This window comes from Eubalaena glacialis, chromosome 10, assembly GCF_028564815.1.
Source record: "Eubalaena glacialis isolate mEubGla1 chromosome 10, mEubGla1.1.hap2.+ XY, whole genome shotgun sequence".
Lineage (NCBI taxonomy): Eukaryota > Metazoa > Chordata > Mammalia > Artiodactyla > Balaenidae > Eubalaena > Eubalaena glacialis.
The window spans coordinates 25,253,994-25,277,744 of NC_083725.1; the positions used below are offsets into that span (position 1 = coordinate 25,253,994).

At 45.5% G+C, this 23,751-nt stretch overlaps 1 protein-coding gene across 4 annotated transcripts in view; it reads left to right on the top strand.

The window, feature by feature from the left end:
* The window catches only part of LOC133100091 (neural cell adhesion molecule 1), a 316,904-nt gene that overhangs the window by 230,059 nt on the left and 63,094 nt on the right, over positions 1-23,751 (top strand). For all 4 annotated transcript variants that reach the window (XM_061203992.1, XM_061203994.1, XM_061203993.1 and 1 more), the window contains exon 2: positions 22,865-22,939. In XM_061203992.1, the coding sequence (XP_061059975.1) occupies positions 22,865-22,939 (75 nt within the window). The remainder of the gene's footprint in view (positions 1-22,864; positions 22,940-23,751) is intronic.

Below are 23,751 nucleotides of genomic sequence, written 5' to 3' on the forward strand. Positions count from 1 at the left end.
TTAGATTCTGCTTTGATTGTGCTGAAGAGTTAGTACAAGGAAGTAGTCCAAGGTCAGAAAGGATGCTAGGTGTTCTACAGCTCACCAAAGCTGTTTCGTCCACAATTGATTGTTATATTTTACAAGAGAGTAGGTGAAGCCCTATTCGATCACCGTCCAATTCTCTGGCATCTTGAAAAACCATCTGGTCTATTCTGAGGTCACATCCCCACCCCACCTCTGAGAACACCCACTGGTCTGCAAAGGAGAAACACAAAACACTCCATGATTTTCAAGGGAGATGTTATGGGCTTTTGCAAAGATTAATTTTTTCTTCCGAGCTTCAGCTTAAGATATGAGCCATCTGTAAATCACCCCATTGTTTGTTTTTTGTATGTTTAATTTGTGTGGTTTTTCTCTGTGGTCATTGAGATGGGGCCAACTTTAGCTTAACAAATTCCTAACAGCAGATACACTAAATGCTTTCCAAATGTTTCCATTGTACCATAAAAAAAAAATACACCATTTATCTCCCAGCGTGTTGAGGAAAGCTTGTCCACCAACCTCTTATATGAGGGCTGTATCCTCAATGAAAAATCAACATGTGGAAGGGTATGAAAGTGATATCCTGTGTCAGTTCACCAGGAATGATAAACTTGGCTTTGGAAGTTTGGAATGTATAGTCCTGCTGCATCTTCTCCAAACTTCTGAATAGACTTTCTTGTCTGACAGTGTGGTAGGGGTCATTGGCAGGATCACAAGATGTGTTATCTCAAGCATATCCTGGGGTATGTTTTCCTGGTTGCCTTGGATTCACAGATTGCGTATTTAAACATATCTCCAGTTGGAATGTTTGCAGCGCTGGTGTTTATCACACTCACCGGCTGAGTAGGCCTGGTGTAAGCTGCTGCCCACATAGGGTGGCTTCAAGGGCATCAACTCTATAGGCCTCTCTCTTTCCCGGAACCGCCTTACATGGTCTGAAATTCCACCAGGAAGGAAGACAGGATACATTGTACTCAAAGAGCCACTGTTTAAAGTCATCTGGGAGGAGCCTCACGCTTTTCTTATCGTTTGTAATGGAACACAACCCTGAAGGTGGCAGGTGAAGTGGGGGTCAGACCCCGTGGTGGGGAATGAACGGAAGGGGAGGTGTCAGGGTGGGGGATATTTTAGGCTGAGCCCCCGGGTCAGGCTCAGAACTGACAGGAGCCCGTGGGCGGCCAAGGTGGGACTGCCACGCCCACCTCTCCATTTCTGCCACCTCCCTTTTATCTCTGTCTCTCTTGCTTGTCACCTTCATATCCGTCCTCCCATGGACCCTCCCCGCACTCCCTCAAAAGGGATGCCTGCAGCAAAAGTGAAAGACAAATCCACTCGAGGGGAATGAGTGGGAGGAATGCTGTTTTGGAAAAGAGACTCTATTAATGCATAGTTAAGCTCTAAAAAGCAGTTCCTTAAAGACTATGTGGGATTTAAAGTCCAAGAAACAAGCACGAGGTAGACCCTGCAGATGAAATAAATGCAAATACCATCCTCGCATCATGAATGTCCTTCTTCTTCATCCCACTCTCTTCGTGCCTCTATCTTAGAAGAGAAAAATGAAACAGAGACAGAAAGAGAACCTGAGAGCAGAGGAGAGGCAGGGAGACAGAAAAAGGAGCCCAGTGGAGAGGAAGGCATAGGGGAGGAGTAAAATACCTTAGGACGGGGCGACCCTCATGTTCCACGGCATGCCAGGCGAATGCAGATGGTGACTTAAACCAGGGTGCAGGGTTCATCTCCCAATACCTGACCTAGCCTCTTGTCCTTAGAAATGATTTGAAGTTCCAGTGTATATTTCATGTGCAGGATGATGAAATCTGGGAGAATAAGCCAACTGGCTGGAAATGTAACTGCATCCAGGCTGGTCCTGCCACATCTCCACGGGCCTCTGACGAACCTCCTTCATCCTGGAGGCCAATTAGCACAACTTAACACTCTGCTTTTCTGCAAGTTCCTGACAGACAGCCTGGGTTTGGGCACATGTAGGATAACCAAAGCCAGCCTGCCTGCTGGGATCAGGAGAGAGAGCTCAGTAAAAAGGAAAGAAGGCTAATTTCTTCCTGAGCCCTCAGGGTGATCTCAGGACAGAAATGTTTGCTGGCTTTCTGAAGAGTGAATAGAGTCCAGAGAGTGATGACGACATGGAAGATGGCCGTGAGATCTCAGTGTTCTAGGATGGCTGACCTTTGAAGGTCTGATGTGCATTTGTCCAGATTGCATCAACTCACTCACCTGTTGCTGTTGCCCAGCCAGAGAAAGCAGGCTCTTGGTGACCCCCCTCCGCCCCACCTTGTAGCCCAGGATTAGGGCTTAAATGTTGGGCAGGACAGTGGTGTATGTTGGAGCTGGTCCACCAGTTTTCAACAGCCTATTGTGGGTATCTTTTCCAAAGTCACATTCAGAAACATCACTCTGGTAGCTTGAAATTTCATGGTGGGAGTATTTACACCACAGAAATTGACAAGTGCTACAAATTAGGACTCCCCCACTGCCAAGAGCCATTTACCTGCATGCCACTGGGCAGGAGACAAGTGTGATGAAAGCCTATATCATATGTTTTTAAATGATACATCATTACCCATTTTTAATCGTTTTAGAGCCTCATCTTGTTTTCTGTGAGAGTGTATGTTTACGTGGGTACCCCCCAACTTGATTCCCATGTAAAGCATTCACCATCCTTTAGCTATGAAGTAAAATGAGAACACATTTCCATTTTCAAAGTTTGTTTAAGAATTTTGCAACAAGTTGAAGGAAATCACGTCTGCTCAGCTAAGCAGTTTGGTGTCTCTTGATAGCCAGACAGCCTGGAAAATTGTCTTTGCCTCAGCTCACCCAATGTGCAGGGGACAAGCTGGCTGCTTCCAAAGGTCTGTTGTGTAGGACTCAGTGGCACAGCCATGAGAGAGAGGCAGGTATATGATTTAGCCATCTTTGCTCTGTCTGCCGTGCTAATAAGGACGCTGCCAGACAGTCTTGGTGTGGCTTTACTATCAACAGTTGGGTCATTTCTTCTCTCCCATCCCTCGGGGGCATATGATAGAAGGTAGACAATCACCAGTTAGGTTTTAGAAAGAGCTTCCAACCAACCACATGGAAATCGTGAGAAACATGAGGATGTCTGAAACCTCCTTAGCATGAAATGCTGAGATTTCCTTTGCTTTTAAATTGTCTCTTAAGATATGGAGACACATGGTTTTTGTGACAATGGGTCTTTAAGCAGTATCTTGGGAAACAGGGGAAAGGAAAGAATCCAACTCATTAATATTCCCAATTCAAAGAATGTTCACACTCATTTCTCATAAATGAAGAAACTGGGGATCTGGAGTCTGTGGCTTCCCCAAATCAGCACACAGAACAGGACCCCAGACCTCCAGGCAGCATGGAGCCACAGCAACATCTGCCTCTGCTCACACGCCCACGTGTGTGGACCACCAGCGGCAGCAGGGGCTGTGCCGAATAGTCTCCGTGCTTCTCACTTCACCTGACTTGCGTTGAACATCTGCTGGGACAGGTACGGCTGAGCACCTGGAGGATAGCGAGGACAGGAGGACCCTACCCTTGTCCTGAAGAGGCTTCTGGTCTCATCCTGCAGATAAGAAATACCCCCAGTAAAAAGAGTGTTTTGAGAACTTTGGGTTTGAAAGACAGGAGAAAGCATATTTGATGGAGGCATTTGGCCATCCCCGGGATTCCCCCTTTGGGGAGCGTTAGCTAAAGGAAGAAAATAAACTTGTAAAGGTAAGGGTTAGAGGGTGGAGTTTTTCTTAGCATCAGACTTGGTATTAAAAGAATCACAAGCCACTTTCTGGAATGATCTTTCAAAAGGCTTAATGTCTGGGCGCCTAGCCCAGGACAGAGCACCCTTAAGGAAAGTGTGGGCGTGATGTGTGAATACATATGGCAAGGATGGTCTTCCCTGTAGCATTGTCAGTTCGCTTCTTCTCTCTACCCCTAAGAATAAACAGCAAGGACCTGGACTTGGAGTAGAAAAAGGAGAAGAAATCAGTCTCCCATTGGAAGCCCCACTGCATTACTGGAGGCATCATGGTATAAGACAAAGGAAGTGGACTTTGGAGCAGAGCAACCTTGAGTTCTCAAAGCCAAGCCCCCGCCAACCACAGCTATTAGCTGTGTAATGTTGGGCAACTCACTTAACCTCTCTAGGCCTCAGTCTTCTCATCTGTAAAATGGGTAACAGTAGCCCCCCCATGGAGGGTGGATGTGAGCTTCAATCACTCAGTCAGTGAGTGTGCAAGGACAGTGCTAGGTCCCAGAGATGACGTTTGTAAAGCGTCTGGACCAGAGTTAAACACTCGGTTGCTGATGTGAGTGCTGTATCCCAAATGGGGGGCCTCATTCATACTGCACTTTCTCTTTACTACTTGATATAAGTGGAATAGCAATGCCGATTCTTCTGCTGGAGCTTCTTTGTCATTTTCTCAGTTTCACTAATAATGTAAAGACAAGTTCCTACTAGAATGAGTTCCTCCTAGGCTGGGAGAATCTGCTTAGAGGCATTTGTGAGATCTGGTGTGAACATGTGTGTTGTAGGCAGAGCCCCTGGGACGCCTCTTGGGTACCGTCAGCCTCGTGCTTCCAAGCTGTCCACTCTCCTGCTGTCCAAGTCAGCAAGGTTCCCTGAGCTCTGTTTGGTGGGCTTTCGACTGTCTGGCTTTGGGAGGCACAGGTTCTGAGGCCCAGGACCTGCTTTGAGTGTGAATAAGCCTACAATGATATGGCCAGATTTTCCTTAGGGAAGGGTTTACCATGTGGTTCTGGTCCAGATGGACTTCCCTCTCCTTGCCAGAAACAGGACTGGACCTCAGAAGCAACCGGAATCCTGGTGATGTTTGGCTGGTCCAGCCTCTCTGATTCTCTCCTGATTTCATTATAATGATGGATAGCCACCTGGGTTTAGACTAAGGAACTCCACTCCATTTTGACATACTAGCCTCCAGGGTTTAAACATTCTTTGAATGAAACCACTTAGCCACTTAAGCTTCAAAAAGTGTTCCTTGAAATAGGCCCTAGGGGGTATATCCTCATGTCTAAGTAGCTTACTACTGCATAAACCCAAGAAGGGAAAAAAGACAAATGGAGACAGCAGTTTCTTTCTAGCTCCTTCGTTTTCTTATAGCCCTTGTCGTAATGATGTTATTTGGCAAAATACAGCTTACTGTCCTCAGAGTTATTCAAATCTCTTCCTTTAAGTCCATGGGGATGGCTTAACACTTAAAGAAACATCAAGCTTTTTGACTGTACCCCAGTGGGAGTAAAAGTCTTGATAAAAGAATAGTCCGTTTTGTTCTCTGTTTCTCTCACTCTCCTACCAGACGGTAATGCGTCCAAGGATGACTGGGAATGCACTGGAGAAGGGCCAGGGTCAGCTTGTTAAGCTCCCTCTTGTCAGCGTCATCCTGCAAGAGGGCGGGAAGGGGGCCTGCTCCCCCATCAGGCTGCTCTGAGGCTGCTTTTCTGGGCTCTCACACGGCATAATTAACAGCTGCCAGGCACTAGTGTTTTCTGCCTTGCATTATGGTTATCAGTGGTGACGACGACTACCATTGGTAGAGTGCCTGCTGTGTACTATGCGCTTCACGGGGCATTTTGCTTGTCTTCCCCACCACTGCATGGTGCAGATAGAACCACCATCTCTGTCTCACCAGACAGGGGGAACCAGGAAGGACTGGGGTGGGAGCAGAGGCAGCAGGGGTGGAGTGTGGAGGAGGGACATGTTCCAAGCTCAGTGGGTGGCAGCCTTGCATTCTGGGTGGTCTGATTGGCTAGGACCAGAACTTTAGCCAGAGTCCAGGGCGCCACCTCGGGCGGGGGCTGGCAAGAGGGCAGCACCTCATCAGTACTCCAGTACCCCAGGCTTAAGGAGGCAGCACTGGCCTCCCTGGTGGGACTGGGGCTTCTGATGGGTCGCCAGGATCCGTGAGGGTTGGCTCAGGAGTCAGGTGAGCCTGTGCCTGCAGGTTCAAGCTCCCCACCCCACCTGGCAGGACTGGGACAAGCCAACCTTGGCAGGAAGATGGGGAAACTCCTTGATGAACTGCCAACTTGGCCCCGGTCATAGGACCATAGGATGGAATGGACCTTAAAAATCAGTTAGTCCAACCTCTTCCTTTCCAAATGAATAAACCTAGACCTGGCAAAATAAAATGACTTACCTCAAATCCTGGAGGTGTTTTAGGGGCAAGGCCAAACGAAAACCTGGTTTTCTGGTTCCTTTTCACCTGCTTTTCCCACTTTGCCACCCTCTGCCTCTACTTTTATCCTGATCTTACAGCTGAGGCGCCAGTGCCACAGCACAAATGAGGCGATTAGAACCAGAATCCACATCTCCTGCTGAGTGGCCACAGGGATTCTCTTCCCACTGGCCTCACTTTTAGGGACTGACCCAGGCATTTCCATTGAAAACATTTTTAAAATACATTTTTTTTAAGCAAGTAGTTTAAGAAACAATATTCACCTCGGGAGATAAAACATAAATGAAAGGAGGGTTGCTGTCAGGCAGTGGAGAGCATTTATTGGAACCTGCTGGGTATAAAACTAAGTACAAGACACTTTGAAATTGCAGAAAAGACCTGCCCTTGCTCTAGGTAGCTTACCGTCTAGCTGTTTGGTGTGTTTCTTTTATTCCCCTTTTTCCTCTAATTGGAGTCATCTCTTAAATATTGTTTTCAATTTCTAATTTTAAGACCAAGAAACTTACAGCTACGAATTATTTAACCAGCCAGAAGTTGAATGTTGGAGGCTTACCTGTTCTTATGTGCACTGGCCACTTGGAAAGCAAATGAGGTCCCCATGTGGTGCTCCAGGTGTCCCTTTGGGTCCCTCAGTATCCTCAGGAGAGTGAGCAGTGGTGACAGACTCTTCTGGGTAGTTTGAATTTCTCTGGATAGTTTAAGAAAGAGGAAACATAAGGGTTAATAGGAAAATGTATGTGTACATTTTGTTCTATATTTCCTGCATGTGGGAGTATTTTGTAGGGAGTATGTAAGCCATAAAGGTCCACATTGAAAGGGCAGAAAGATCTATAACTTGGGTGCAAAAGGCATCTGCATTTGTGCAGTGGTTATGAATTTCCACATTCAGGGAAGAGTTAATGAATCACCAGATGTCTTTTTCTTTTAAAGTGAGGCCTGTGCTGTAGGGAAGAGGAAAAAAATCAGTGAGCAAGCGTAGTGATATTAAGAATAAATAATCATCTTTTACATACAAGAAGAGCATTCATCCTTGGGACTCTGCAGCTTTGAAAGCAAGAAGAATTCAGCTAGGAATTGTTTGAAACAATTGGAAGTTTTCTTTTACCAGGTTCAGCAGGGGATTGAGAGCCTGCTAAATGGTCCTGTAGAGGTTTAAAATTCATCAATATCACACAATGAAGGGAAGAGGCAGGTAGTTCCTTATACCATGAACCAGGATGCTTTCTGCCTGATAGAGCCGGGTATACTTTTTAACTGCCCTTTTGAAGCTACTATAGAAGTAATTCATCTTGTTTTATGACTTAGAGCCAATTCAAAATTTCTAAAGACTGTTTTTGTTTCAGAACCCTGAAGTCTCATTTTAGGAAGATAGTGTCTGATGCTTCATGCCCGCCCCCCTCACCTCTCTTTTCTCTTACAGTTAACAAAGATCTGCCCTGAGCTTTCAGAATAGATTTCTCACACCACATCCACTTAGTGACCAGCACATTCATCTGCGGGGGCAGAGCTATAGACATGGCTTATACAGGGAACAATTCAGGCTGACCTGCTTAGCAAAGCAAGAGCAAGATTGCTCAACTGATCACGGACACTGACTGAGACCTTCCATTTGTAGCATCAGGTTGTCATCCTGGGCTAGATGAACCAAGGATGTCAAACTCTATGTTAAGGACAGTGGTACCCAGCTGTAACTTCCTGTCCTTTATTATTATATCCATTTTGATTGCAAGGCATATCTGCTCTTAGAAAAATGTGATGTTTACTTGTATATTGGTTTTGAGCATAGGGTTATACTTGCTAAAGTACTAATGTGACAAACTTGAAAAGACATGCATGAAATAGGAGTTTCTGCAGAGCTGTGTCACATTGCTTAATGTGATAAATGGCCAAGTAGCAGGGCAACATAAGAATGGTTATAAAAATCAAAAACTTCAGGCAGGGCCTTGAAGAGTTTAGGTGGGTTCAGTATTGTTTGCATATCATCAGTTATGCCAGGTAGATTATTGACTAGGCCAGAGAATCTTCACTTGGCTACATATCAAAATCATCTGAGGAGCATTTTATAATTAGAATCACAAGGCCCCACTACAGGTACGGAATCAGTATCTTTAGGGGTGCAGTAAGGAAAGCTATTTTTCACAAACATCCAGGTGATTCTTAAGCAGGTAACCTGATACTATTCCAGGGCCTGAACTCCTGCATCCCATGCATTTCAGAACCATTAGACTCATGTGAACCTCAGACAAGAATAATCAAAAAGGATCTTCAGTTAATTCAGCACATCACTTAAGGCATACTATGTGCTGAGCACTGAGGATGCAAAGGCTCAGTCCTTATGGAGTTCAGTCATTTAAACAGGTGCTACTACATTATAACACAGTGAGGCTGTGACGGAGGTGCAAGCTCATTGCTATGGAGACAGGGAGGAGGGACTGATTTCACACCTCTACACCGCCAGATCCCTTCTGTTATGGTTTCCATGGCCTTAGAGGATCCTGGGGCCAGATTTTAACAGTTAAGACCAGGATAGCCCTGGATCAGCCCTCCCGTGGTCCTGGTTGATTTTCCCTGGAAGAAAATCCAGCAGTGTCACTTTTTGCAGAGTGTAAGGGAATATCGTGCACTCCGTGCAGTCTGGTTTGTGCCAGTCCTCTGTGCCCATAGTTGGGGTCTCCCGGAAGGTCCCAGCATGGCCTCCAAGTCCAGAGCACACAGCAGGAGGGGCGGGGCTGCTCACACAGGGCATGGTTGTGAAGCTTATGTCACAGTTGGTGGTTTCTGGAAGGCTGTGAGAAGCAGAAGAATCAGCATGTAGGGTGGCTGCTTCCTGAGGCTCTTTCGAGGCCTTTGTTACACTGCACTAATATGTCATCCAGTTAGTTCCATCTCTTTTCTCTCCCCTGAAGGCACTTTCCTTCTCGACTGCAGTTCTCAGCTCTTTTCTCTGACCCGTTCTTACCTTTGAGGCTCTGCCTCTGGCACCTGGCCTCTAAGGGAGTTCCCCATCTCTGAGCTGTATAGCAAGGCCTTTCGCTAAGAGGCAGGAATAAGTCAGACTCCGGCAGATTTTGATGTGGGGAAACTGGACCCAGTACCCTTGATTTCAGGTCTTGGTCTCTGGGTCATTCTCTCTTGGGATGTTACAAAAGTCTTGGTCTAAGACAAAGGCCAACCCAAGACTTGAGCCCATTTTGGTCACTTAATAGCCTCGCCCCAAGGGTTCAGTGAAAAAGGATGATATAGAGGTCAAGAAGTCTTTGATGTGGTAGGTTTTGTTTTTGTTTTTGTTTTCAGCTTTAAAAGCTACCTAGAAGTTTGGGGAAAAGCTTAGGTGTTACCATCGCCTTGCCTTATGTAGGAAGCAGGCATATAACTCACAGTTCAGTGGCTTTTGAGGCTGACATTGTGCAGACTGGGGATCTTGGTGTGTGTGTGTTGGTAATAACTTGTAGACTATTCAAATTGTGTCATCTTGCCTGAATGGACTCAGTGAGAAATGCTTCATGAAATGTAGATCTATGTGTAGACCCCATAACAGAAAAGAGGAAGAGGGAGTAATCGCTTATACCTCCAGAGAGCAGGATGAAATTCAGACACAGATTCTTTGCCCCCAAGGGAGTTTAGGGAGTGCTACTGGGATTGTGAGCTCTTTTTTGCTCTAGCCATTTATTCTGGCAATTCTGTCCCTTTAGGGGACTTGGTTGTCAGGTTGTTACTGTTTAATAGCTTTCTTATAAGATACTGGCACCTTTAAAGGCCAAATAGTGATGCTGACAGCTATGACTTGTTTATAGAAATAAAGGCCTTGTTACAAAATAAGGTATAATGCAAACATGAGGGCTATATATCCATATGTATCCGTGCTTTTTCTGTTTGGCCAAAGTTTGTTGCTGTTGTTGGGTGTGTAGGATTTCTGTCTGTCTGTCTGATGGAAATATTCAGAAGGCCAACCCTGAGAATTGGGGGTGGGATGGGGAGAGAGGTGATGAGAGGGGAATAAAGGCAGGGACTCCATTACACAAAAGATAGGCCTGTTGGGGAGATCCCAGTGCATGTGAAATGAGTGACCCATTCTGTCACGATCCACGGTGCTAAGAGATCTGCTGAGTTACCCCCAGGACGACATAGTCATCCTGACAGCAGACAGATGCACTGTTGCTTCTAAGACAGCCACAGTTACAGCCTTGTCTGTCTGCACCGTTAAAGCCCTGCAGCATGGAGTTTGTTTGGGGAATTTCTGGTGGGGATGTAAGAAAACTAAAAGTTGGGCTTCCCTGGTGGTGCAGTGGTTGAGAATCTGCCTGCCAATGCAGGGGACACGGGTTCGAGGCCTGGTCTGGGAAGATCCCACATGCCGCGGAGCAGCTAGGCCCGTGAGCCACAGCTACTGAGCCTGCATGTCTGCAGCCTGTGCTCCGCAACAAGAGAGGCTGCGATAGTGAGAGGCCCGCGCACCGTGATGAAGAGTGGCCCCCGCTTGCCGCAACTAGAGAAAGCGCTCGCACAGAAACGAAGACCCAACATAGCCAAAAATTAAAAAAAAAAAAAAAGTCTATAAGTCTTTACAATTTCAACTTGCTTATATTTAAAAAAAAAAAAAAAAGAAGAGAAAACTAAAAGTTACACGCAACACAAAGCAGCAGCATCATGTGTGAGCTCTGCCAATTTAAGTATGTTCAGATCGCCACTAGTCTTAGGGCTCCTCGGTATTGTAGCTGTCAGTCCAGTTTGGAGTAGAAACGAGTGCTTCCACTCCCAAGTTTAGCCACTGATGAGGCTGACTGTGAATTCAGTGGTCAGTGCCCTGAGTTTAAGGAATCCAGTTTTACCTCGTCACTGTGACTTGACATCATCTTGAAAGTTCAAAAGTTAGTTCCCAAGGGGAATTTGCTGTCCAGGAAGACAATGTGAGGCAGGAGTGTGAGTGTCTGTGTATGAGTGTGTGTGCACATTTTCTCCCCCGTGTCCTGCCCAAGTCCCTTAGTTAGACTTGGTGCTGGAACCAGCAGGCAGGATCACAGTGGACACTAAATCCCCATTGCCAGGAAAGGGGTTTGGTCTCCTGAAGTTGAGAGGAAGTTTCCCATAAACCTCCCCTAAAGGGAATTTGTCTCTTGGCAGGTTTTTCCTTTTTATTTAGATACGGATTCAGGAATAATGGTTTAGTTACTTGGTTTTAAAGTTGCTCATAGAACTAGAGTTTGTCACCTTGAAGGGGAAGTTAAGAAACATTGCCTTTGTGAAATCCTTCCAAAAAGATTCTGACACCATCAGATGAGATGGGTTTGTGTTTGTTTCTCATGGGTAAGCATCATATTTGCCTCTGACCTTTGAACTGGCTCCTTGGGATCCCACTCATTTTAGTCCTTGAACATCAAAGCCCATTACGACTTGGTGCCATGGGGGGGACTCTCTTTAATCTTTCTGTCTTTGATTTCTTAGGCTGGGATTCAAAGGCTCTCCTGCCTATTGGATAAAGCAAAGTGAGTTTGTCAAGGACAGTTGGGTTTGGATTGGGTGAGGGAAGGAGTCTAAGTGAATAATGAAAGAAGTTAGTGATGGTTGCTCAAATGAAAACCCTACTACAAAAACAAAACCCAAACAAAAAAACTGTAAGGGATATATCATAAGGATCTCACTCCATATTGAATGTTTATGACTTATTGGCAGTTCTTTAGGGTTGTAGCATTATTATGGGCAAGAAAGGAGCATAGTTAGCACACGTGGAAGGTCTCAGCTATGAAGATGAGTGGGAATGTTATGTGTTTGGTTGTTTTTTTTCCCAAACTCCCTATGCCTACCCAGCAGACCATTTTCCCAGCCCTCCCAACAAACTCTGTCCACATCATTGATTCATTATAAGTTGGAAAGACTGATAGCAATGTAGAGTTGCTGGCTGTTAGTAGGCATACACATCAGAAGGTAGAAGTACCAAGAATGAAAATGTCGTGTCAATCACCAGCCTGGGGCTGGGAGAATCCTGGGGGGCTCTTCTGGGTCCCTGAAATCACACTGTGTGAAGACAGAAGGAGGCCACAAATGTAGCCAAAGGACTTTTAACTGAAAATCAGAAAGTAATGTTCTGTAATTGGATGGATGGATGGATCCTAAGGTTGGCAGATGTAGTACCACAGACTCAGAACCAGGATGTACTTCAGATGTGCCAGGACCACCACACGACCACCGTCTGCCGCTGCCCCTTCTCCTCTCCACCACCCAACCTGGGCTGGGGCTGCTCTCACTTCTAAGTTCCTGATAAGCCATAGTGACAGATATGGCATTTCAGCTCTTACCCTAATTAATGGTGCCAGCAACAGCTTTCTTATTAGTTCTCTAATTCAAGAAAGTAATACAATTATTTCCCAGATAATGGATATACTATTTGTAAAATTATTATTAAGTGGCTGAGTTTTCTTCTGTTCTAACTCCTTCAAAATTTTGTGTAATATGGTTCTATGTATTAATCAACAGGTCAGGTACTGTCTGATGAGAGGTGACAGTGGCCAAGGGAGTAGGGAATGGACTGTCTATCCTGCAGAAGACATTGTGACCTCTAATAAGAATCTCTTTACCATGGTGCTCTCCAGATGGCCTCTTAAGGAGAGTGAGTGCTTTGAGAAAACACTGGCCGAGGAGCTGCATTAATAATCCAGTTCAGATGCACACCCTGCAGAGGAGCGAAGAGCCAGTCACAACTTGTGTTGGCAAAGAATAATTCTAACACTCACATTTTAATAAGGCGTGATACGGCTTATCCAGAATCCAAATTGGGGGATCAGGAGTGACCCATAGATGGGAAAGTCCCACTCACAGCCTCTGCCTGATCCCTGTTGGTGACCACCACTGATACTGAGCTCTGGTGGCTGCCGGTAGGCATCAAAGCCAGACCCATTGGTGGCGAGCAGAGGGGCTAGAAGGATTCAGTTCAGGGACAAAGGCAGGGCTGCAGCAGGGAGAGGCGTGTGGCCTGGTGGGCTCAGAATTCAAGCAACCTGTTTCCAGCCCCTGTTCAGAATCAGTACATCCCTGAGTAGATAGTGTTCTTCTCTACTTACGTCCTTGTCTCCCGGTTCATCCAGCACAAGAGCAACCCCTTTTTCATGAAAGTTGACTTTTATTTAAACCAACTTTAAGTAATACATACTTAAGATCAAGGGCCATGGAGCTGGATCTGCCTGGGGTTCAAATCTCGGCTCTACCTCTTACTAGCTTTGTGACCTTGGGCCATTAGTTAACCTTTCAGTTCTTAAGTTTCTTCATCTGTCAAATAGGATCATAACAGTACCTATCTCATAGGGTTGTTACGAGGATTACATGAACTCAATGAAGTGCTTAGTACAGGGACTGGCACAAAATAATCACTCTATATATAAACAATATATCTTGGTTTGAGAGTGTGATTTTTTTTCACTTGACAGAAACCAAATTTAACAATTCTTTGCACTGGTTGTTTAAGAGATTATAAGCTTTTGTGTCTTCAATAGCCCAGATGTGCTTAAAGCTATGATCACATAAGACATTTTTGAAAGACACGGGCAGGATTTGAAATTCTCTGGATGAAGTTGCATGCCAGCATTCTCTAAATTTCTATTTTCTGGGTGTAAAGAATATAACATCTGCAAACAACAGCTGGACAAATATTGGAAGATATAATTCCAACTTCTTGCCATGTTGGCAAAAGCTGTTGGGAGGGAGAGAAACCATCCTCCTTGTATCAGTACCTTTTTATAGCCAGAAGAAAAGAAGTTGGATGAGTCATTTTGTCAAGGCAAGGTTTCAGAAGAGCAGACCTAAGGAAACATTGTCAGGGGCATCCTGGCAGCTATCAAATCGCACACAGCTGTTTACTAAGAAGGCCTGGGTTATCGGGGCAGGTTAATAGATTTTACGTTGTTTATCTAGAGAAGCTTAGCTGAGTTCCAGACATCTATTTGCATCCTTCCCCTACGTTTCAGTAATTCAACTGCAGGCAAAGTGCGGGCTGGCAGTCATTCTGCCAGGAAAAGGGAAACAGCAGGAAGGACAGTCTGCAAAAGGAAGCAGGGGGGACTTGCCTGGTGGCACAGTGGTTAAGAATCCGCCTGCCAATGCAGGGGACACGGGTTCAAGCCCTGGTCCAGGAAGATCCCGCATCCCGCGGAGCAACTAAGCCCGTGCGCCACAACTACTGAGCCTGCGCTCTAGAGCCTGCGAGCCACAACTACTGAAGCCCGTGCACCTAGATCCCGTGCTCCACAACAAGAGAAGCCACTGCAATGAGAAGCCCACGCACCACAATGAAGAGTAACCCCCGCTCACCACAACTAGAGAAAGCCTGTGCGCAGCAACGAAGACCCAACGCAGACAAAAATAAATAAATTTATTTAAAGAAAAATTATGAAAAGGAAGCAGGGAACCAGAGCTTCTGTTATAAAGTGGGCTGGTGTTGGCGGCACCAGATATTTTAATGGGCTTCGGACAGGAAGGTAGACCACCAGCTGTTTGTCCAGCTTTCCTACCTGCACGTAATAGAGCCAGTCTCTCCAAGTGATGACTCTTGCTTTTTGGGGACAGAGGTGAGACCAGGGCAAACCAGGCAAGAGGAAACAGTTGGCAAAATAGCTACTGGGATCACACAAAGCAAATGAGACACAGAAGCAAGAAGAGGCCTCAAGTCAGCAGTCAGCACCTGGGCCCAACCTCGTGACTCCTGAACTTTGCTGCAGGGACCCTAGACTTCTGCTCCTGTGTTTCCCATCTGTGAAATGAAGGGGTTGGAGATTATATGTCAGGTCCGCCCAGCTTGAACCTTCTCTGTTACTAAATGTTAGCTCTAAAACCCTGGCTGTGAATCAATCCAACAGAGTAGAAGACAGAAGTCAGGGTATAACTAGTCTACATTTGCCGCCTCTTGGTACACACTCATGCCCTCAGCTGGGTGCTCCCCAGGGTGGAGGCTGTGGAACATTCCTGCCTTCACCCCTTGTGGACTATAGGAGACAGTACGAATGCCCACTCAGAAAGGATTTCACTCCTGGCCTGGAATCTGGCCCTTCTGAGGCTCTATAGGACTCCTTCTGACTTTATTGCTGCTTTGGGAAAAAAAATTCAGTAAATTCTTCAATGCGTCTCCTTCCTTTATGATCCTCTATAAAAACACGCAAACCAACCGGCTCCTTTCATCAGAGTTCGGCTGGCTTCTCTCCTGTGTCTGATCTGGGGGTGTGGTGTGGAATTTGTTTGGGTCGTGCTCCTGATTAATATCCCTTTGAGTCATTTCTTCTGACTTCCTGTTAAAGATGCTCTAGAATGCTCCTAGTAGGAACTGTGTACTTTCTTGGGGGTGGGGGTTAGCTGTGGGAGTGGCAGCCTGGGGGATAGCGTGAATCTATCACATCTGAGCAGATTAAACCACTGTGTAGATCTTCTTGCCCTATAACCATAAGCACGAGGACACTGTGTGACATTAGTCAAGTTTTCTAGCTTCTAAGTAGTTCGTGGGGATAACAACCACAGTTTGAAACCATTGATTTAGTTCTATAAAACTAAACCATCCGATCAGAACTAATGAAATGTTAATTTGACCCAGGGAACTCAGGAGGCCAAGAGAGCTGAAGCCATTATCTGCCTTGGCTCTGTGTTCTGATATGAAGCCAGCCCCATGGAACAGGGCCAGAACCCAGTTATTCCTGATTCCCAGCAGCTCATATAATTTATTATGCTAAGAAATAGAGCCTCCTGCTTCTAGAAAGTTGGTTTCTGTTGTTTGGCTACCAGAATTTCATAGGATAGTTTATTTGGGGTAACAGGATATCAGATTAACCATCTAGGCCTCAGTTGTGTAGTGATGCTCAATAATTTTTCTTCCTTAGTGTAATATTATAATATCAACTATTTTATCATATTGCATAGAAAGCTGAAGAATTCTGAAGCCATATTCACCTTCTGCGTACCTCCCCCCATCACTCTGGAAGAGTCCTGAGATTTGAGGAAGTTAAAGAGAACTTTCACCAGGAATTGTCATTGCATCAGTTTTGTAATGAAACATTGTCCAGTTTTGATGGCTTTATTAAAATGATAGGCTTTGGAAACCTGCTTGGTATATGAACTAAGTGAGTTTGGTTTAGAAGAGTTTGTATCTTATCTACAGCTTCTCTGTACGATTTGCCTTCATACAGAAGCTCTGCTTTCTCCATTCAAAAGGCATAAACCATGGACCCACCACCACCACCAAGAGCCAGCTTCCCTTCCTTCTCCAGTCTTGAGTTCTGCTCTCGCAAGTCTGCTGGTGCTGGTGTTGTCAACCAGGGAAGACCACAGCTTTCTTGAGGGCTTCCTTCACTCTCTAGGCTGGCTTATATACTGGGAGAAGCCAGGGGCCCAGGGTCCTGTGAGGACTACACACAGAGGGTTTCCCAAGGGTTTGGTCATAACTTATCTCAGTTGGCTTAGAAACCCTAGCTAGATTATTTCTGGGTGTTTAGGTTTAAATGGGAATTACATAGGATTCCCAGCATTTACATAGATGGGGCCCTAACTAGGCTGACCAAGAGACTGGCAGCCCTGAGTATGACTCTTAGATGATTTTGGTTGCTGCTATGAACTAGCTTTAGACAAGGAGGATGCTTCCAGTGGCAATCAGAATATGGTCTGCCATTATGATGCCATTATACAGAACCAGAAGCCAAAATCTCTAAGCATATATGTTATAGTTCCTTTAAAGTAACATATAACTTTTGGGTTAATATTTGAAAGTGAAACAGTCCACCTCATTTTCTCCTACCCAGCTTCTGTCAACAGTAGCTCAAGCCAGAACTGTGAGACTCACATGTCAAGAATGGGTGAGACTCCTTTGTCATCCTTAATTGTTTATTCATTTTTCTCTCCCAAAATGAGAAAAGTTACCTATGTCCAGCTGCTTCTTGCAACAGCAGCAATCTGACAAGTTGAATTATTCTATTCATACACACACACACACACACACACACACACTTTTATCTATGCTTTCAGTGGATGTTCCCATACATACACGTAGATAAACACACACACACACCCCTTAATAGATTTTGGACAGTTGAATCCAGTAGTCTACAAGAGGTTCCTGCTACCTCATTCTCATTACAAGCATTATTGGGGATTTTGTTTGTTTAGGGGGTGTGTGTGTATGTGTGTGTGTGTGTGTGTGAGTTCAAAGTACTATCATGTATGTGCTATCATTTAAAAGACAACCAGCACAGCCTGACCTTGTGTTGGGAACTTTACATACATTACTTCTCTAAATCATCTCAACATCCCTGCGAGATTGATTGAGTTATGTCCATTTACAAATGTGGAATCACAGGTCCTGAAACTCTCCTGAGAACTCAGAGTTACTACGTATCTGAGCTGGAATTTGGACCCAGGCCTCTCTGACTCTAGATCCTGACTTCTTAACCATGAGACAGTCCAACCACAAGACCTCAGTTTTATTATCATCCCCATTTTACAGATGAGAGAATTGAGGTGAAGTGACGTGGCTAGAGTGCCTACATTATTGTTTTTTTGGCTTTGAATTCAGTCATCTTTTATACCAATAAAATTCTGACAGGCAAGTTAAATATCTTCAAGTAATGTAGAGAGTGGAATCGGTCCACCTGACCAACACATGGATCATTCAGGAAGTTTACTTTATTTAAAACCATAAAGGGAAACATAGCTTCTCTCAAAAATAGTAACCAAAATAATTTCCTTGGGAAGGGTTGTTGATAGAGGCTTATTAATAATAATAATACACAAGTATAAAATGTGTATTATGTGCCAGAGACTATTCTACATGTATTAATTCATTTAATCTTTCCAACAGCCCTATGATAAGGGTTCTGTTTTTCCCCGTTTTACAGATTAGGAAAAAGGCATAACTTGGCCAAGATTACACTTGGCTAGTAAGTGGTAGAGCTGAGGGTTGGCCCAGAGTCCGTGGCCTTCCCCACTCTACAGGACTGCCATTTGAGTCTCAGTTTTACATTCATTGCGTTTCTTTGGTTTATCAGTGAAATTGCCCTTTATCTTCCCTCGAGTACTTTGCTAACAATGAGGGCAGACTGTCTAGGCAGGCGGGGGTGCCTCGGTTATCACGCTCCTGGTTCCAGCATCTGGATTTCCCACAGAACCGTCAAATGAAAGACACTTTAGTATACTTTGAAAAATAAAAAATAAGTCTCCATTAAAGTGGTTAAGTATAGTGATATTTAAGGCTCATTTCTAGAACAATGGCTGACAAAATAAATGTAGAACTAGACTTTGATGCCTTTTTCAAAACTCCTTAGCCGTTATTAAATAGGTTTTGGAAAATCTCTTTATCTGATGCATAGTCATTGATCCGATTAATCCTCTGTCGTTCACACATCTCTTAAATTGGTGACCAGAACATGGTCCGCAGGTGCACCTACCTTGGCCCTGGGTCTGCTGCATCTCTGCAGTCTGTCTTCCTCAGGAACCAGTGTCTTTATAACCATTTAACAAGAAGGTACTGTCAATTAGCCATGGGAGAGACCTGGGCTCACTTTCTGCTTTCAGCTCCTACTTCCTCAAGCACATAAGAATCTGAAAAGAACAGTAAAATTAAACTGCTGCAAGAAGTTCCTGACTCAGATGAAATCTATGAGTTCCTTTTTGAAATCAGAATAATTTTTTTCTGTTGCTTTGCTTTGGTAAGATCCCACCTCTTCTGATAAGTGCCTTAGCACCTTTAGAACTGAAATTTTAATTCCTTTTTCTCAGCAACTGAGACTTCACAGCTTGCTTCTGCTAGGGAGTTGGGAATCACAAAACTTCTACCTCAACCTGAAGCTGTTTGCTAAACAAGTTGGCATATCTTTCAGAACAAGGCATTACTTTTTTAAAAATACATTTAAGTAGAAAACACATTTTGAAACATATACATCTCTCATGGGGTTATTTTACTTTTTCAATGAGACATGGAGAAGGGACTCATTCCATTCTCAAGAGAAGCTTTTTCTGTCTGTTCACAAGGGATATAACAGTGTGGGAGAAATGGCTGGGGCTTTGGATGCATTTGACCTGGCTTTGAATCTTGACCCCACTGTTACCATTACTTAGGGCTCTGAGCCTCCACTTCCCCATCTGTAAAATGGGAATTATAATGCTATGGTTATCTGTGAACAGAGAGGCCAGTTATAATTAACCAGAGTAGAAATGATGGCAGCAACTTGATAATAAGATGTTTGTACACTCTGCTCTTTCTAGCCCATAATTTAGAAAGAGAGCAAATGGTAACTAATAGGTAATAACAATAACGAGCCCATTAGGAGACCAAGAAAAGATTAGTGGTAGTTATGGAGTGCAGGGGGAAGAGCTGGAGCCTTAAAATTAGATGACTTTTAATCTTGACTTTACTACTTATTAGCTGAGTTGCCCTGGGCAAATTATTTCATTTCCCTGAGCTTTGATTCCCTCTTTTGTAGAATGGGGACTATAGTATCAGCCTTTTTATACCCCAGAATTGTCGTGAGCCTCAGGTGAAGTAACAAAGTGTGCTTTGTAAACCAGAAAGTGTGAACTGGCTGCCAGAGGCCTTGGGGATGAGTCCTTAGGGGAGGACACTGAAAGCCTGCCCTTGGGTCCCAGCCAGGTCCAACTACCTGTGTTTATAAGCGTGTGTCTTTGGATGTATCTAAGATGACACACTGTGTTTCTGCAGAGAATGTTTCTGCAAAGCAAGAAATGAGATACTTTTTCTGGGAGAAGTGTTTTCATAGTCGCTCTAAAGGGTCTGAGGTAGGCCTGGTGAGGAAATTTCAGTTATATTTGCAACTGGAGAAAGGTGAAAGTCGAGGCAGGAATTTTTATTGGGAGCAGTGAGAGGACTAATACAGTAATAAAGGAAAAGGCCACAAGAAGTGAAGGGAAAGAGTTTGGCGTTTGGAGCAGGATTTCCACTTACCGTTATTAAACCTACTAATTCAAGGTTTTGCATTTGGGGAAGAATAATCAGCCATTGTGCTTCGGTGGAAAACATCCAAGCGTTGACTTTTCAGAGAGTCTGGGGTTCCTCTGACCTGGCTTTGACTGGCGTCTAGAAGGAGAAATCACTATCTTTTCCATGTGTGCAAAAGGTCAGGCGTCTAAATGGATATCTCTTCTTTAAAAAATCTCTGTGATGATAAATGTGTGCATGGGATCTGGTGAAGCCAGGAGTTCCTTTGTAATTCTTATTTCTCACTTCTCTCCTTGGCCCAAAGATAGATACTGGCCACATTTGAGTATGGAAACTTTTCAGCCTTGCCGTGTTCTCCTCCCTCTTGAGAGTCATGTTCTGTTTGAAAAGAGCTGAAAAAAACGAAGTCTGTTTTTTCACTTGGGATAAGAAAATCCTTCTCAAAGCAGTAAGGGCTCTGTGAGAGTAACAGGATCCATATGTTGAAGCTGGCTGCTAATACACAGCATATGGGCCAGTGAACTTTCCAGGCAGAAATATGTCTCTAATTCTCTAAAGAATGCCCCAGTAAACTCCAGAAAGGACCATTACGTAGGTGACAGATGGCATCGGCGCAGCTTCTGGGCTTCATAGGCCGGTTGTTCCATGGAATGTGAGCCACAGACAGGGACGCAAAGGTCCTGGTTGGCCTTAAGATGGATGACACTGGCCTGTAGCCCTCGCTGTAGGGCCCCACGCTCCCCCAAATACTGCGGGCTTGCTCTGTTCTCTTAGGGGATGTGCATCTGAAGGTTGTTCCTCAGGTTGGCAGGATTATTTATTAAACTGAGTGGAAACATTTTGTCCCCTACTCACAGAGACAGCCTTACGTAATGGAAAGAACACTTACCTGGGAACCAGGTGACCTGGGTTCTGGGGCCACCCTGGTCCTCACTAGATGTGACCTTAGGGAAGTCACTTTACCTCTCTTTTCTGATCTGGAAAATCAGGAGGCAGGACATGGTGATGGTTGGGACCCCTTCCGCTCCCTCAGGTTAGAACTCAGTGGCCCTGACTCCATCCAGAAGAGAGTGATGGGAGAAACCTGCCACCGCCGGGCACTTCTGCCCCCCCGGGTGCCGTGGCCCCGGCATTATATTTCATTGCAGCTCTGTGCACTACAGGTGAAATTCAGGAAAGGTAGGGGAAGACATTTCACTGCTCTCAGGAAGAATTCCATCCTCGGCCCCAAATGAGTCATCAGCAGCAAACTGACCGAGGGAGAGACAGGCTGCCCTGCAGTTACTATACTATTTCTTCTGAACCAGCATTTGGAAGTCTCTGGACTCCCACTTCATATTCTCACAGTGGAGCCCTCAGGATCCTCTCCCAGCCTGTTCCCGATTCCTCACCATGACCCTCACTCCTCCCCTGTTCCGTTCCTGTCCCACCGAACCATCCCTTTCTCTGCAGCCTCTGCTGGGTTTTTCCATGGGCTGCTTTGTCTGTAGGACAGTTAGGAAGGCTGCGCCCCTGATAGCTGAGTTGCCCCCATGCTCCCGCTTCCCCGCCCAAGCAGGCCCTTTGATCCCTCTGTTCCCTTGAGCACAACCATGGTTGCTTCTTCATCAAATGAGCGCAGACTGAGACCCACAGCAGCTCTGCAAGGCTATCACCATGGCAACGAACATTCCCTCCGTTCTACTGTGAAGAGAAAATGGCTGTTAGAAGGAATGGCTAGCTGAGTCTCTATTACTCGGTCTATTTTGTCCAGGCCCCTCCTTCGTACTGGTTTTGAGAAGCTACACGCATTGAACCAAACGTCCCTTAGCCTTTAGCTTGCAGATTTACTTCACCTAAGAGGAGGAAAGGCAGAAGGAAGTTGAATCCCAATGAATAACAGCATTTTTCCTACCCTAAGAGTATATTTTCATGAGGAACAGTTATCTGCTCTAAGCAGATCAACGAGGAACTCCATGAATACAGGAATCTGTGAGATCCGGTGCAATGTATTTTGCCTTATGGGTGGAGTGGAGCGTATAGATATTCCAATATTGCAGTGCAGCAGCCAAGAGATTCAGGGGGCCGCAGGGCACAGACTCCAGCATGTCAGAAGAGTTGACTGACTACTTGGGGTGACGATGTTTGATTGCTGTCTCCTCTTCTGCAAAGAGGTGTATTGGTCCTAGAGTTGTGAGGTAAGGTGAGCGTTTGTTGGGCCTCCCCTGCTTCAAAATCAGTTTGGATCTTCACATTGAATCCTCCCCCGTAGTGGTCAAGCTCCGTGGTGTGGGGAAGTGGCAGGAAGCCCTGTGCAGGGTTGTGGAGCATCAGGCTTCCCTCTTAACAGAGCTGTGGGGATGCTGCAGGTTGATGATCCATATGGAACTGGCTGCGCTGCTGTTTCCGTGAATCCCAGACGTGCTGCTGTTTGGAGCAGGACTTTAAGCCTTCTCAAGGAGTCAGAAACATTTAGCGCAGAGGTCACCCCCAGATCTTCCAGGGGACCCTGCACGGTCTGATAGAGGATATTCCCATTCCACAGGGAATGGCCTGGACCCCGTCCACTCCTGGCCTCAGCATGAGGAACTCTGGTGACAAGTTCTCAAAACCCAAACAACTTCCTGTCTTCACTCTTTCTTGATGTGAGCGGGGAGACTGTTTTTGAATCAAAGCTCTGGTTTCTGTCTCAGAAATCCAAACGTGTGTTTAAAGTGGACATTGTCTTTTTCAGTTTCTCTGCAGGTGGATATTGTTCCCAGCCAAGGGGAAATCAGCGTCGGAGAGTCCAAATTCTTCCTATGCCAAGGCAAGTGCCCGTGTCACACTGCATTTCAGGAAACCCACCCCTCAGAGCAGAGCCAGCGGCTGTGTCTGCCCGGCGGATCGCAGTGTGCCTGGAATCTCGGGTCACCCTGTGGCAGGCTCTCAGGGTGACCAGAGAGCCAGGGGAGTGCTCAGACCCCCTTCCTTCCCTTACCAAGGCTGCCCCAGGACGGCAAAATATGCTGTGTGGACTTCTGCTTCGTGATGGAAGAGGTCTAGGGATTTTCTTAGGAAAGTCAGCACAGCCCCCAGACCCCCTGTGCTGTGTACATCCAGAGTCCCATGAATGACACTGGAGAGCAGGGCTGGTGCAGAAAGAATGCTTCAGTGGGTCAGTGTACGGATTATTAGAATCCCCCAGAGCAGGAAAATCCAAGAAGGCCTAAAAAGTGCCTGAAAGAAAACTGAGTACCAGTACCTCTTTTTGCTGTGAGGACAGGTGCCCTGGGTTTCCCAGCTCTCTAGTGAATTCCAATATTCTGTCCCATTGCCCCAACGAGAGATCAGAATTTGTCGGACCTGGTGTCCTTGTCTTTTGTTTAGAAAATATGCCCCCATTTCCACAACTCAGCTAATTATCCATAAATGTCCTGCAGAGGAAAGGCTTCATATAAGGCTTTGGAGTCTCTGTATGTGACATGCCTGGGATTTGGAACATGAAAGGACCAGGAAAGAGCTGAGCTAGGTGTAAACTGACATTGAGCAAGCCGCTTTCGGCAGGGAGGGGCCTTGAAATGCTGTCATGATTTGCGCCAGATGAGGCGGCTGGTGGCCGCTGGATGTGTTCCTTCCAGC